This window comes from Apteryx rowi, unplaced genomic scaffold (genome assembly GCF_003343035.1).
Source record: "Apteryx rowi isolate R43461 unplaced genomic scaffold, aptRow1 scaffold_789, whole genome shotgun sequence".
Classification (NCBI taxonomy): Eukaryota; Metazoa; Chordata; class Aves; order Apterygiformes; family Apterygidae; genus Apteryx; species Apteryx rowi.
In genome coordinates this window covers 274,165-288,098 of record NW_020451081.1, presented here as the reverse complement: position 1 = coordinate 288,098, position 13,934 = coordinate 274,165, and the positions used below count along the sequence as shown (strand labels likewise).

At 38.1% G+C, this 13,934-nt stretch overlaps 1 protein-coding gene across 7 annotated transcripts in view; it reads left to right on the top strand.

Moving 5' to 3' along the window:
- SMC6 (structural maintenance of chromosomes 6) overlaps positions 1-13,934 on the top strand; it is a 49,690-nt gene that overhangs the window by 4,996 nt on the left and 30,760 nt on the right. For 4 of the 7 annotated variants that reach the window (XM_026088813.1, XM_026088811.1, XM_026088812.1 and 1 more), the window contains 13 exons: positions 92-240; positions 1,391-1,508; positions 2,182-2,287; positions 2,824-2,960; positions 3,492-3,553; positions 4,419-4,499; positions 4,952-5,053; positions 5,240-5,359; positions 5,450-5,548; positions 6,520-6,666; positions 7,091-7,179; positions 7,688-7,867; positions 9,130-9,308. In XM_026088813.1, the coding sequence (XP_025944598.1) occupies positions 97-240; positions 1,391-1,508; positions 2,182-2,287; positions 2,824-2,960; positions 3,492-3,553; positions 4,419-4,499; positions 4,952-5,053; positions 5,240-5,359; positions 5,450-5,548; positions 6,520-6,666; positions 7,091-7,179; positions 7,688-7,867; positions 9,130-9,308 (1,564 nt within the window). In that variant the 5' untranslated portion in view covers positions 92-96. Of the gene's footprint in view, positions 1-91; positions 241-1,378; positions 1,509-2,181; positions 2,288-2,823; positions 2,961-3,491; positions 3,554-4,418; positions 4,500-4,951; positions 5,054-5,239; positions 5,360-5,449; positions 5,549-6,519; positions 6,667-7,090; positions 7,180-7,687; positions 7,868-9,129; positions 9,309-13,934 lie in introns of those variants that run through there. The other 3 variants (XM_026088814.1, XM_026088816.1, XM_026088815.1) reach the window with 3 other exon arrangements.

Below are 13,934 nucleotides of genomic sequence, written 5' to 3'. Positions count from 1 at the left end.
CATTTGCTGTGATCCTTAATATTTCTTTTGCAGTGTTAAATAAATGTGTATCTRTGTCTACCATACTTTTTTTTTTTTCTTCTCTCTTCAGTACTCATGGGTAAGAGGAAAGAGGAAAGTGTTTCACAGCCTGGGTCCCACAAAAGACGGAGACAGGAATACACGGGTGAACCTAATGATGAGTCTAATGAAGAAGAAAAATCACAGCTGTTGGTTGATAGTAATTTCTCTTCGCCATTGGTAAGCTGTTTAAAAAGTCTGGAAGAAAATAAGATACCAGAAAAAGTTGGTATAAAAACAATGGTCTCTGATTTTGGTTGACATTGAAATGAATGTTTTGCCTGTAGGACTCAATGAGAACAATACAAAAAAAGCTAGTGGTAACGTGTCTGTGATGAGGACTTTTGTAGGCATCCATTCTTACCTTTGAAACAAGGACATTTATTTCTTTTGGATTGTATAACTACAGCAGTTGATCATAAAACAACAGCATTCTGATTTTACAGAATGCATACTACTGAAGTTAAAGTAATCAAAATAAGTAATCAACCAAATAAAGGAAAAAATTTATTGATAGAATTTTAACGTTTGGTTTAGAGTTGTGGTAAAAGCAGAGCAAATATTTGGAAAAGAAGTAAATTACTAAAAGAAGCACTAGTTACTTGCTTGTTTTGCGAAGGTAATGTTTTCAAATGTTTGTAATAAATTTTAATGTTTGAAACCTATATCTTGATATAAATGAAACCTTAAAACAAAACAGAGGAATACTATTTCTTCTGTTTTTCTGTAATAGTTGAATTCTAACTTGATGATTAGAATTATTAAAATAGTTTTTGAGCATGCAAATACTATGCTACATGTTGTAAGACACTATAGCTGGTCTTTGATACTTGGAGGCATTATCCCTAACTTTGTTTTCTTGAACAGCAGACATGCTGTGTCACTGGTTTTTTTTATTCCTCCTGAGAGCATTGCTTTCCTAGAAAACACTGCTTTTTCTAAAGCTCTGGAGATGGAACTCAAATTTTCTGTCAAAACAATACCTCACTGTTTTTCCAGTGGGTTGTCCCTTCAACTTCTAGTTTTATTTCCTTCTTCTTAACCTGTCCTAGAAATTGTCACAAATAGATCAATAAATAAAGAGCATCTTTAAAAGACTACTTTGTTACTTGAGTGATATAAATAACAGTGCAGAATCTATAATCTTAATCATGTATACTTACTAATGATAAGCTAGTTGTGGGGGGAACAGAAGGTTACTACTGATGAGTGATCAGCCTTGGTAACTGTTTTGATCTTGTTTTATTACATAATTGTATATCTAAAATAAATAAACTGTATTTAATTAAAATGCACACATAAGCACCAAATTTAATAGGTAATTCTTTAGACTGTAGGGGAAGTTGGGATAATTGAAAGTATCCAGCTGAAGAACTTTATGTGCCATTCGATGTTGGGGCCTTTTCAGTTTGGATCAAATCTCAATTTTGTGGTTGGAAACAATGGAAGTAAGTATTAATTGCATCATTTCTCTATCAAAGAACACTTTGTTAATAACTTAAAACATCTAATTTTTTCTTCAAAATGAATAGCTGTCTCATCTCTGTATCTTTTAGGAATGGGGATTGATTCAATTTTGGAATCAGTAAGCACAGGTCTATCTCAGTAGTTCCAAGCTGTTCAAAAACTTAGGTCTTAAATACAGAGACTTGCAAAACTCAATGCACTTTTTTTCGTAGCTAAATCATGCATAGATTTATACTTTATTAAATGTAAAAGTTGAGAGCTTTAAATAAATATCTGGAAGTTTTTAATGGTAATGTGAGTTTGATTTCTTTAATTGTACAAATGTTTTCTGTTTGGTCTAGGCAGGGAGAGGGGAATCTTTCCTCCTGAGTTAGATCATCTCTTTGAACCCAAGTCACTGAGGAGAAATAACAAAAGTTTGAATGTTGCTTTTGGCTCAGTGTGTTTTTTGGGGGAGAGAACCTTGGAAACACCTGTTTTTCCTAGAACTGGAACCATTGCTACTTTATGCATCTGTCCAGTAAAGACAAAAGTTAGAATTTAAGTGCTGAATACATAAGCAATCAAACATCTGAAAATCTAAAACATGAGTGAACTGGATAAAAAGAGCTATAAAAATTTCTTTTTAAACAACTTCAGCACTTCTCCTTACAGGTGGAAAGAGTTCTGTATTAACTGCTCTTATTGTTGGACTTGGTGGAAAAGCCACTACAACTAATAGAGGTTCCTCTTTAAAAGTGTTCGTAAAAGATGGAGAGTCGTAAGTAAAGCTTTTTCAGTCTTAAGTTTGACTATGTTTTTCAGATTAACTGATCAATTTTTTGGTTAATTCAGAATTCAAACCACATCCGATCTTTTCTGTAATAATGTCTTAACCAGCGAGCTATGGATCTGGTTAGGGATGCCTGTAGAAGGTAAGCAGCTGTTTACTGAAGAAACTGAAGGCTGGAGACAAAAAAAGCAAGAGGGAACTAGGTTCTGCAACCTAAAGATGAGGGCAGTCAGATGGGAAGGAGGGAGTTCTGTGTTCTGCTTCCTGCTTTCACAGCTATTTGCTTTCAGCTAATGATCTATTTGGAGCATAAAAGGAGCAAACAGCCCAGTGTACGGCAGTTTGTCTGGTCATGCGTATTTGATGCTGATTTGATTCAAACAGCRTCAGCATATCTTGATTTGACTTGAATCATGACTGACTTTCATTTGTAACCTAAACAAGACTTGGGAAATTTTTGTGGAAAGTTGGAATGTTTTGAATTCCTGGTTTTCAAATTAATATCAGTTATCTGAATTCTTTAGTTCTGCAGATATTTCAATAACATTGCAAAACCAGGGTAGAGACGCATTTAAACCCGAAGTATATGGTGACTCTATTATTGTGAATCAGCACATTAATCTCGATGGAAGCAGAAGTTACAGACTGAAAAGCAAATCAGGTTAGTGATAGTTTTGTTTTGCTCTCAGTTTTAAAAGCTCTTAAAATGTTTTTATTGCTTTAATTGCTTTGATGCTAGTAAAGGGTGATGTTTCTCTTATTAAGGCCAACTTTTTTGCATTTACCTTAGTTTGTGACATGCTAACATATTCTTAAGCAGTTGCATCAGGTTCTGCATGATGTGAGGTCATACAGTATTTTGCTTTATGTTTATCTGCTTGTGTGATGAGACTGAACATAGTTACTAGTCTTTGAATTTTTGGTGAATTTGCTGATTTACCTACATTCTGACAGAAGAGGATTTAAGAGGCAAATAGTAATTTTTAATTAATCTTTCTAAGCAAATGCAAGTATGATACTGGAAATATATGAAATGGTGTTTCTAGCTTAAGACAGAAACAGTGCTTAAAAAAAAAAATCTCATTTTTACTTTAAGAGGCACTAAGTTGAACAGAAGGTTGGGATTTTGTATGTGCTTTTACTTTGGACCTATTGGTATTTTTTTTTTCTTCTTTCTCTTTTTTACTATTAGGGACCTTAATTTCTTCAAAGAAAGAGGAACTTATAGCAATACTGGATCATTTTAATATACAGGTAACTGTTACAGTGATTGAATTCTGTGAAATTTAAGRCATTCTTTAAATAAAAAGCAATGCTCCATTTTGTTAAATGAGGGAAGCTCACCTCTTTAGTATTAATTCTTTTGTGATCACACCCAATGGCAAAAGAAAATTTTAATTTAATTCAACTCACTTAGTGCAGAATATGGCTCTGTCCCAATACATAAGTGTTAGACTCATAGCTCACAGGTTATCTACCTTGTTAATGAAAGTCTTGGCTTACTTAGATTTCTTTCATGCCTGGCGCTTTTTTTTTTTTCCCCTGCTCATTCTCACCTTGCCAATTTTCGATGTTAGAGAAGTTTAAGGTGTTGTTTTTTTTTTTTTTTTTTTTTTTTCTGCTTAAGTGATTTAGAAAAGATCAGGTAGTGCACATAAAGCTAGGAAATACTCAATATATTCAGCAAATCAAATAATATCAACTTCTAGTAGTAAATTCTGAATTTTATTTTGTGCAAATTTCCATAAGAATATATTGGGCAATTAATTGAATTGAATRTAATACTTTGATCAATTTTATAGAGAGAAATTAAACAACATTGGACAAAATTCCTAAYTGCGGTCTTATTAAAAGTAAATGAACAAGGCAGGCCCTTTCTTTCTAGAAGTCAGTTATCCTCCTGAAAATAGTTTCTTAGTTTGTCCTTGTGTGATTCAAGTTCATACTTGATAGAGTTTAAAAAATAAGTGGAATGCTTAATTTCTAGATCTCTTTCTCTCTGCTTATTACTTACTTGCTGGGCAAGGAACAGGGAGGTGGTTTGCTGACTTTCATAAATTAAGTGAAAACACTTTTTTTTTTTTTCCTAAAATGGAAAGCAAGTATTTTACTCTTATAGGTAGACAATCCTGTGTCTGTTTTAACCCAAGAGATGAGTAAACACTTCTTACAATCTAAAAATGAAGGTGACAAGTACAAGGTAAGAAAAATCATTTGATGTTTTGATTAAGTATTAAAATACAATTTTTAAAACTAGTCAGTTTGTTTCAGTCATTTTTTTAAAAATGAAACTTAACAATCAAAAAAATTAATTGAAGTCAAAATACTTGGTTTCAAATTTTAGGAAGAGGCATTTGGAGGAAAAAAAAMCACAACAGAATCCTTCATTTTAATTATCTGATTATAACAGGCATCCAGGTACTTCTAAAAAGAATTTTTTAAAGTCCCTTTTGTCTAAAGAGATTGCTAAATTCTTATACTTAAGACACTGCTAAGTTAGTTCATCATTCAGAGATATTCCACCAGTTATTGTACTTTGGATATCATTTAGTATACATAGAGATTGAGATGAGTGGTCTTTCTATTGTTTTTAATTATGGTTCATCTAGATAAGCTGCAGAATCTGACATCTGCATCTCTGCTCCTTTTCAGTTTTTTATGAAGGCAACTCAGCTGGAACAAATGAAAGAAGATTATTCATATATTATGAAAACAAAAGAAAATACACGTCTTCAGATAGAGCAAGGAGTAGAGGTATGTTTCAGTTTCAGTATTAACTAGTGCAGGGCTGAGCACTGAATGAATAATAGTTAACATGCATAGTTTGGTTCTGGTTGGATTTCAGTGACATTAGGCTTCAAAAAGTAAATCTTTCTGAAATTTTGTATTGTATCACAGCTTTATGCGCTCACAGTTGAACCTTTTGGTTTTTTTTGTTAGCGTCTACGAGAACTTAAGCTTCATTATTGTGAAAAAAAGGAACGTTACAAAAGCATTGGGTTTGTGAATGAAATGCGAAATCATCTTGAAGATCTGAGACATAAAATGGCATGGGCAGTGGTAAACTTGTTTCCTAATATGAAACCCATTTAAATTGTTATTTATCTGTTGTGGACATTCTGATGTACGCTCATAAATGCTTATGCTTAGGTGAGTGAAATGGAAAGAGAAATACAGCCAATCAAAGAATGCATCAGAGTTGAAGAAGAACGTACAGAAAAGTTTGTTCAGAAGCTAGAAGAATGTCAGGTACATATATATTTTAAACCTATTTTAATTTAGTTTTGGTTCTTTGCTTCAAGAATAAAATAATATTTAAAACTCCTTTTGTGTGTAAGCTGTTGATACTGGCCTTCTCAGCTTTTTCRCAAGCTGCTGCAACCTAAAAAACATTATAAATATTAGTGGTTAGCTTTTAAACACTTCTTTAGTCATTTAAAACTTAATAGTAACACTTGCATTTTATATTTCCTTGGAGAATAATATTAGGGTGTTTTGTTTTGTATTGTTTAGGAGGGGTGTGTGTCTGTGTGGTTATCGTGCTGATACTTCTGACTCATGTAAGGGTTATTTTGTGTTGACTGGGAGTTTGAGGTGGCTAGTATTTCATATACCAGTGAATGGACATTTAAAACATTTCTTTTAGTTTTTATTGTTGAGAGTACTTATGCAACACCTATTTCTGTAACATTAATGCGTTTTCAGAAATCTGCTCCATAGGCRGCTTTGGATGTCATTGCCCACAGAAAAGATCAGTATCTGATTCCAGGAAACGTCTGGAAATAAATTGACTCTTCTGATGATACTAAGTTTTCTGGATGCACTAAGAAAGATTAATTTTGCTAAACATTCATATTCACATAAGAAATGTGCTTTTTGCAAAGAAATACTAATTTGTTGGTCTATTAGAACTCCCTTTCCAAAGGAAGGTACTCATTTCTCACTGAAGTGTGTGTGTGTGTGTGTGTGTGTGCATATATACATACATATAAATAAATATATAAAGTTATTTGTGCTATAATTGAGGTGATTCTACTTTATTGTGAAAACATGTCTGTTAAGGACATTAAATGAACATTGTCCAGATACTGGTTTCACATCAAAAGTGAGAGATGTCAGCAGATAGAAAGCTATCATTCAAAATTATCTATAGCATTAAGAAGTTTGGAGAAAATTTTCCTTCATTGCTACTTGTAATTTTTTATCCTTTTGCTATAAAGGTAAAAGTAAATGAAGCAGAAGAAAAGTACAAAGCGATACAAGACAAGTTAGTAATGATAAGTGAAGAAGCACAAGCCCTACATCCTCAGTGTATTTCTTCAAAAGCTGATGTGCAGGCAGGGAGAAAAGCATTCAATGAAGCTGAGGTAAGCAAAAGAACTGTTGAAGACTGTACTGATTTAAAGCCTTAATCCTGTCCATGCTCTGTTCATATTGCATTTTTTGCATCTGTGTCTAGGATTCCTGAATGCGTCGTGCAGTTCAATGCAATTCAAAACAGATGCAGCTTTCTGCTTGAGTTGCAAGTAGCTTCTGTTTGGGGCCATAGGATTTATATCTTTACACAGGTGTTAAGCAACGGACAGCTTAGGCCAACGTAAATGATTCAAGAATTGGAAAAGGAACAAGTAATACAGTTAATTTGAAATTCAAGTTCTGTTTTCCTTAAATRTAGGAAATTGTTGTTCAGATACAGTTCAGTAATTATTTCCTCAAAATTGCAGTTATGTCAGTTCTTTTCTGAAATAATTCTTGTTTCTGTTAAACTAATATGTCCGACTTCCTTCATAGGCCCTTTATAATCGTTTCAGAACTGAGTTAAAACGTCTGGGAAGAGATGATGAACAGCTACGTAAACGAATTGAAGAACTGAAAAATAGGTAAATACAGATACAGTGATTCTTGTGCATATTTATTTAGGTATAGGTAGGCAGGAAGTGAGCTCTTCTGATTAATAAGAAAATTTGACAATACTTGTGCAGTAACAGAAGATACTTATTTAATCTTTAGTGGGGTCTAGTCAAATATTTAAATATCTCTGGCCCTGTTTCTTTGCTTACCAAGATTTTGACCAGAGAGCGATGAGGTAATGGGGCAGGGAAAAAAAAAGCTTTTCTTTAATTTGGTGATAGTATACATTTTCTAACTTCAGTGGTGTTATAGAACAAGTATTCCTCAACCCAAATRTAATAGGAATGTTAAACTGGGAGAGCTATGTGTGATTACAAATAAAAAAGAGCAGTAGGGTGCAGTAGGGTTTATGTTGTATAGATCTTGTAAATGCACTGAATCTTAAATATAGTTTTCTGATGCATAGATCTTCTTATGTGATACAATTTCTAAAACAAAGTTCTCATAAGTCATCAGTTTGGTTTTAAATTACTGAAGTGTGATCTGTTCTAGTGCTAATCAGGTTTCAGAGCCTGAAAAGTTGGAAAGACAAAGAAAAATTGCACAGTTAAGAGAGCATTTAAAGGCATTCCATGATCAAGAAATAATGATTGGTCAACAGATGGATCAGTTTCAGCAGGCCATATACAAGTACAAGGAAGAACAGACTACACTGAGGTAGCTTACATTTTTGAATATATATGCATTTCCTTGCATTCCCTGAGGTATTAGGCTTCAGTTTCTATATATAGATTTTTTTTTTTTTTTTTCTAGTGTGTCTTAGGACTTTCTAAACCTTTGTCTTTGGCAGAGCATGGCTGAATTTARAAACGTTTAGAAAATAATAAAGCTCGTTTCATTAATTTAAAGCCTGATTATAAATCCAGATCGTCAAGTTTAATGTCCTTCTTTTCTTCTTCCTACCATCTGTCCCTTCTCTTACCCACAGAAAAACTATCATTTAAATTTTTTCATCTTATTTAATACACTAGTATATTTGGATACAACATCACAAAATATGTAACATGGAATAAGGAATTACATGCTCTTAGGGATAACAATTGTATCCATAGCTAAATTCAAATTTCGAGACTTCAAACCACTTACTTTTGTGTTTAATTAGCCCAYAGCTGAACTGGAAAAGCAAAGCATTCTTCTGCTTTGATTTGGAAACCTGAATTTAAAGAATGGTTTCTGGAGGTGGTTGTGATGATATTGTCATTATTGTCTCATGAGATTTGAGAATAGCAGCTTATTGCACTTGATGTTTTATTTCAAACATCTTTTAATTATCAGAACCAAAATAGTTTCTTTTTGTGTTCTGTTGAAGACCTTCCTGGAAGACATTGAAATTGAAGTATGTAAATAGAAACAAATACAATTTCCATTTGCATTACCTAAACTCTGATATCTTATGTATTTCTGTCATTTTATGTCTATATAGTACAATGTTGTATACACGGTGATATCCATGTCATAAATTTTTAACGTGTTAAGTGTCTTTATCCGTAAAACATAATTCATGTTAGAACAGTCTGTCTTGCTGTTGGGCTTTTTGACTTAATTGGGTTTTTCGCCAGGTGAATAGTGTTAGTATTTTTTACTTTCTGATATTTTTGGAAACCTTTCTTCTCATCTCCTTTGGCATTCTTACCTCTGTTGTACTGCTTCCCTTTGTACCTTTCAACATGGTAAAGAAGCAAAATCTTGTAAAACTGTTGCAGAGTAGTCAGTTTCTTCTTGCTTTCCTTTGTCTCGCATTTCCTGAAGCTCTAAAATATTGTTGCAGGTCTATATCTAGCTGTACATTGAAGTATTGAGAAGGTCTTGATGCACTGTCTTATTAGTAGAGTATCTGAAAACAGACTTTATCTGTAATCATTTCTATTAAATTAAGGCATCATAAGCTGTTGATACTGAAAAAAACCCTCTTCTCTTAGGAAAGAAGAACATGATGTGAAACAAGCACTGGATGCCAAGCTGAAACAATTGAGAGAGCTGAAAGAYAGTAAAACAAATACCTTGAAAAGATTTGGACCACATGTGCCATCATTTCTTGAAGCGGTTGAAACAGCCTACAGGCAAGGGCGCTTTAAATACAAACCTGTTGGACCTTTAGGTAAGAATGAGAGCTGAAAAAGTTTTTTGGAATACTTCCTCATGGGTTTTATTGCAGTGAACAGTGAACTTACGGAAAAAACTTTGTCATTTAAGGAGCCTGAGATATATTTTTCTTTTCTCCTGTATATCCTGGACTAAAGGTTTTGTCTTGGTAAGTTATCTGTTGCTTCTGTTCTTTTTTTAATCACGTGAACTAGTTAACATCTACTGATCTTCCTCATTTTTGCAGCTGTTTGTGCAAAGGTATTTTAAGTAGTTACAATAGTAGACTTCCTGCCTGCACCTCTCCCTCCACAGCTTTGATTTGATTTCATGGCTCATTACAGTTCTTGTTTTCTTTCAACCCTTCAGGTTTTTCTCTATTTAGGAAAATTAGGTTTGAGGGATTTAAAGTGTTCTCTGTTTCTAAGTTTGGGTGACATAAAAGGCACTTTTATACTAGTGGAAGGGCATGTAGCTAAATTGCGTATGATATTTATATGGCTTCTGGGAGGAAGCTGTGGGACTTGGAGAAGACTGCATAATCTTCAAAAAGTTGTTCCCTTCTGAGTCTGAGGAATTTTCTTCTGAAGAGTTTTCCAATAGTTGTATGGCTGTCAAGCCACCTCTCTAGTGGTATATTTTGGATTTGAATTGTGATTTTTTGAAGGAGTTTGTAAAGTCTCTCAAGGAAAAGTTAAATAGCTGAAGATCTTGCTCTCCAATTAGACCATGCTRGTGTTCCATTAGACCATGAAGAGACTAGCATGTCAAATCTGATTGTAAGCTCTTGATGCAACCTGGTTGATGAGACATGATGCAGAAAGGCCTCTTCCCTGAAAATCTTTCCCCTTACCAGTAGGGAAACAGTTTATGAAGAAGATGGATGAGGTCTTCAGTGATGCATTGTAATGCAGAAAGCATTTAAAAGATTTAAGAGACTGCGAGAAATAGAGTTACTAGAAAAGCAGTGTTTCTAGTTCATAGTTCTGATGCAAATCGGGCAAATGGAAAATTTTGTTTTCCTGCTTATTGTGTTTTACAAAGAATTGTTACAAATTTCAATTTAATTATTGAAACAATACAGTTGAAAGAGTCAGTTACATAGGTGGCTGTGACTATGTTCGCTCCCAGATGCAGCAGTTTGCGCAGCAAAGGGGTCTTCATCTCCAGTCGTAGTGGTGTATTCTTCCTCAGATATGGTTATGACACTCTGCAGAGCGCATTCCCCAGTAGCTGTTGGGAGTCGCTGTGTCTGCCGTGTCAGAGACTTCCACGCAGACAGACCTTCTGACAACAGATGCAGCTCTGGAGGTCTCAGGCTGTGGGAAGTGCCTGGAGCCTCTCAGTGAGGCTGGGGCTGACAGTCAACTCTTCTGCAGAAGGTGTGCTGTTGTTGATGAGTGGTGTCAAAGGAGTTAGGGGAGGAAGTAAGCAGGCTGTGTAGCATTTGAAGATGAGTGTGAGATAGGATATTCTCAGAGACCCTACAGCTTCAAGAGTCTCAACCCCCCACAGCAGTGGAGATGCATGTGGACTCTGTGCCMTGTGGAACAGTTAGTCATAAATCTGTAGAAGACAAAGGCTGGAAGCTGGTCACTTCTCATATGAGGAGAAAGGCTCTTGCTCCTCCTGAAGACTTGCAGTTGATGAACAGGTTCAGTGCCCTCCAAGCTGAGGAGGAGCTGAGCATGGCTTCAAGAGAAGCAACTGGGCCGAAGGAACCTGTGCCACATGGGAACACCTGGAAGAAGCAGAGAGTGATTGCAGTGGGTGACTCCCTGCTGCAGGGGACAAAAGCACCCATCTGGTGACCTGACCTCTTGTCTAGAGAGGTTTGCTGCCTGACAGGGGCTCAGATCTGAGATGTCATGGAAAGACTGCCAAAGCTTGTCCACCCATCTGACTCTTGCCCCCTGCTGCTCTTCSGTGTGGGCACCGACGATACTGGCAAAAGGGCAACTTGGAAAATATCAAATGGAATTRCAAAGCCCTGGGGACAGTGGTCAGGGGTGTGGGGGTCCAGGTCATTTTCTCCTTGATCCTGCCAGTGAGAGGGAAGGATGGGAGGGGAAACAGATGGATACTTCAAGTAAACAACTGGCTGMACAGCTGGTGTCAGCAACAGGACTTTGKTTGGGACCCTGGGACCCTGTCTGAGCATTCCCAACTGATTGGGAGAGATGGGACCTAGCTCACTAAACACATCTTTGCCAACACGCTGGCCAACCAGGAAAGATGGAGGAATGGGAGAGTTGTCGCGACAATGCAGTCGGCAAAACAGGGCTCAGCTGGAGATACCTCAAGCAATTGCATGCAGCTAAGGGAGTGAGTGCCTACAAGACAAGACTGGGGAAACATCTTGCAGCCCTTCTGGGAAATCARCATGCTGGGATAACTCTGCCTGAAGTGCCTGTACACAAACACACGCGGCATGGGGAATAAACAGAAGGAATGGGAGATCTGTGTGCAGTCGCAGGTCTATGATCTCACTGCGATTGGAGACATGGTGGGGTAGCTCACATAACTGGAATGCTRCAATAGATGGATACAGGCTCTTTAGGAAGGACAGACCAGGAAGGTGAGGAGGGGGAGTTGCCCTTTATGTGAGAGAGCAACTAGAATGTGTTGAGCTCTGCCTAGTTGACAGTGGGCTGACTGAAAGCTTATGAGTAAGGATTAAGGGGCARACTAATATGGGTGACACTGTTGTGGGTGTTTGCTATAGGCCACCTGATCAGGAAGAGGAAGTTGATGAGGCCTTCTACAGACAGCTGGAAGTAGCTTCACAATCACAGGCCCTGGTTCTCATGGGGGACTTCAACCACCCTGATGTCTTTCCAGCAGATAACATAGCTAGGCATAAACAGTCCCGGAGGTTCCTGCAGAGCATTGGTGACAACTTCTTGACACAGGTGGTGGAGGAGCCAACAAGGAGAGGTGTGCTGCTGGACCTCGTACTAACAAACAAAGAAGGACTGGTTGGAGATGTGAAGGTCGGGGGCAGCCTTGGCTGCAGTGACCATGAGATGGTGGAATTCAGGATCCTGYGAGGAGGAGGCAGGGCACTAAGTAGGATCGCAAGCCTGGACTTCAGGAGAGCAAACTTTGGCCTCTTGAGGGACCTACTTGGAGGAATCCCATGGGTTAGGGCCCTAGAAGGAAGGGGGGTCCAAGAGAGCTGGTTAATATTCAAGCATCACTTCCTCCAGGCTCAAGAGCGGTGCATCCCTATGAGTAGGAAGTCAAGCAAAGGAGGTAGGAGACCTGCATGGATGAGCAAGGAGCTCCTGGCAAAACTCAASCAGAAGAAGGAAGTMTACAGAAAGTGGAARSRGGGACAGGCMACTKGGGAGCATTATAGGAACATTGTCAGAGTATGCAGGGATGCAGCTTGGAAGGTCAAGGCCCATTTGGAATTGAATCTGGCAAGGGATGTCAAGGAATCAAAAGGAATCCTGGGGAGAATATGGGCCTGCTACTGAATGGGACGGGGTCCTGGTGATGAAKGATGCAGAGAAGGCAGAGTTACTGAATGCCTTCTTTGCTTCAGTCTTTACTGCTAAGACTAGCCCTCAGGAATCCCAGACCCTGGAGGCAAGAGAGAAAGTCTGGAGAAGGGAAGACTTTCCCTTRGCYGAGGAGGATTGGGTTAGAGATTAAGTAAACCTGCCATCTACAASTCCATGGACCCTGATGGGATGCACCCAGGAATGCCGAGAGGGCTGGTGGACGTCATTTCTAGGCCACTCTCGATCATCTTTGAAAGGTCATGGTGATCAGGAGAGGTGCCTGAGGACTGGAAGAAAGCTAATGTCACTCCAGTCTTCAGAAAGGAGGACCCAGGAAACTACGGGCCAGTCAGCCTCACCTCCATCCCTGGAAASGTGATGGARCWGCTCATCCTGGATGCCRTCTCTAAGCATGTTAAGGATAACAAGGTGATCGGGAGTAGTCAGCATGGATTCACAAAGGCCAATTTGATAGCGTTCTCTGATGGAATGACTGGCTGGGTAGATGAGGAGAGAGCAGTGGCTGTTGTCTGTCTTGACTTCAGCAAGGCTTTTGACACTGTCTCCCATAACATCCTTATAGGCAAGCTGAGGAAATGCAGGCTAGATGAGTGGACAGTGAGGTGGGCAGAGCACAGAGGGTTGTGCTCAGTGACTCAAAGTCTAGTTGGAGGCCTGTAGCTAGCGGTGTCCCCCAGGGGTCAATACTGGGTCCAATATTATTTAACTTATTCGTCAATGACCTGGATGAAGGGACAGAGTGCACCCTCAGCAAGTTTGCTGATGATACAAAACTGGGAGGAGTGGCTGATATACCAGAGGGCTGTGCTGCCATTCAGAGAGACCTGGACAGGCTGGAGAGGTGGGCAGAGAGGAACCTCATGAAGTTCAACAAAGGGAAGTGCAGGGTCCCTCACCTAGAGAGGAATAAGCCAGGACAGGTTGGGGGCTGACCTGCTGGAAAGCAGCTCTGCAGAGAAGGACCTTGGAGTGCTGGTGGACAAGTTGACCATGAGGCAGCAATGTGCCCTTGTGACCAAGATGGCCAATGGTATCCTGGGGTGCATTAGGAAGAGTGCTGCCAGCAGGTTGAGGGAGGTGATCCTGCCCCTCTACTCAGCCCTGGTGAGGCC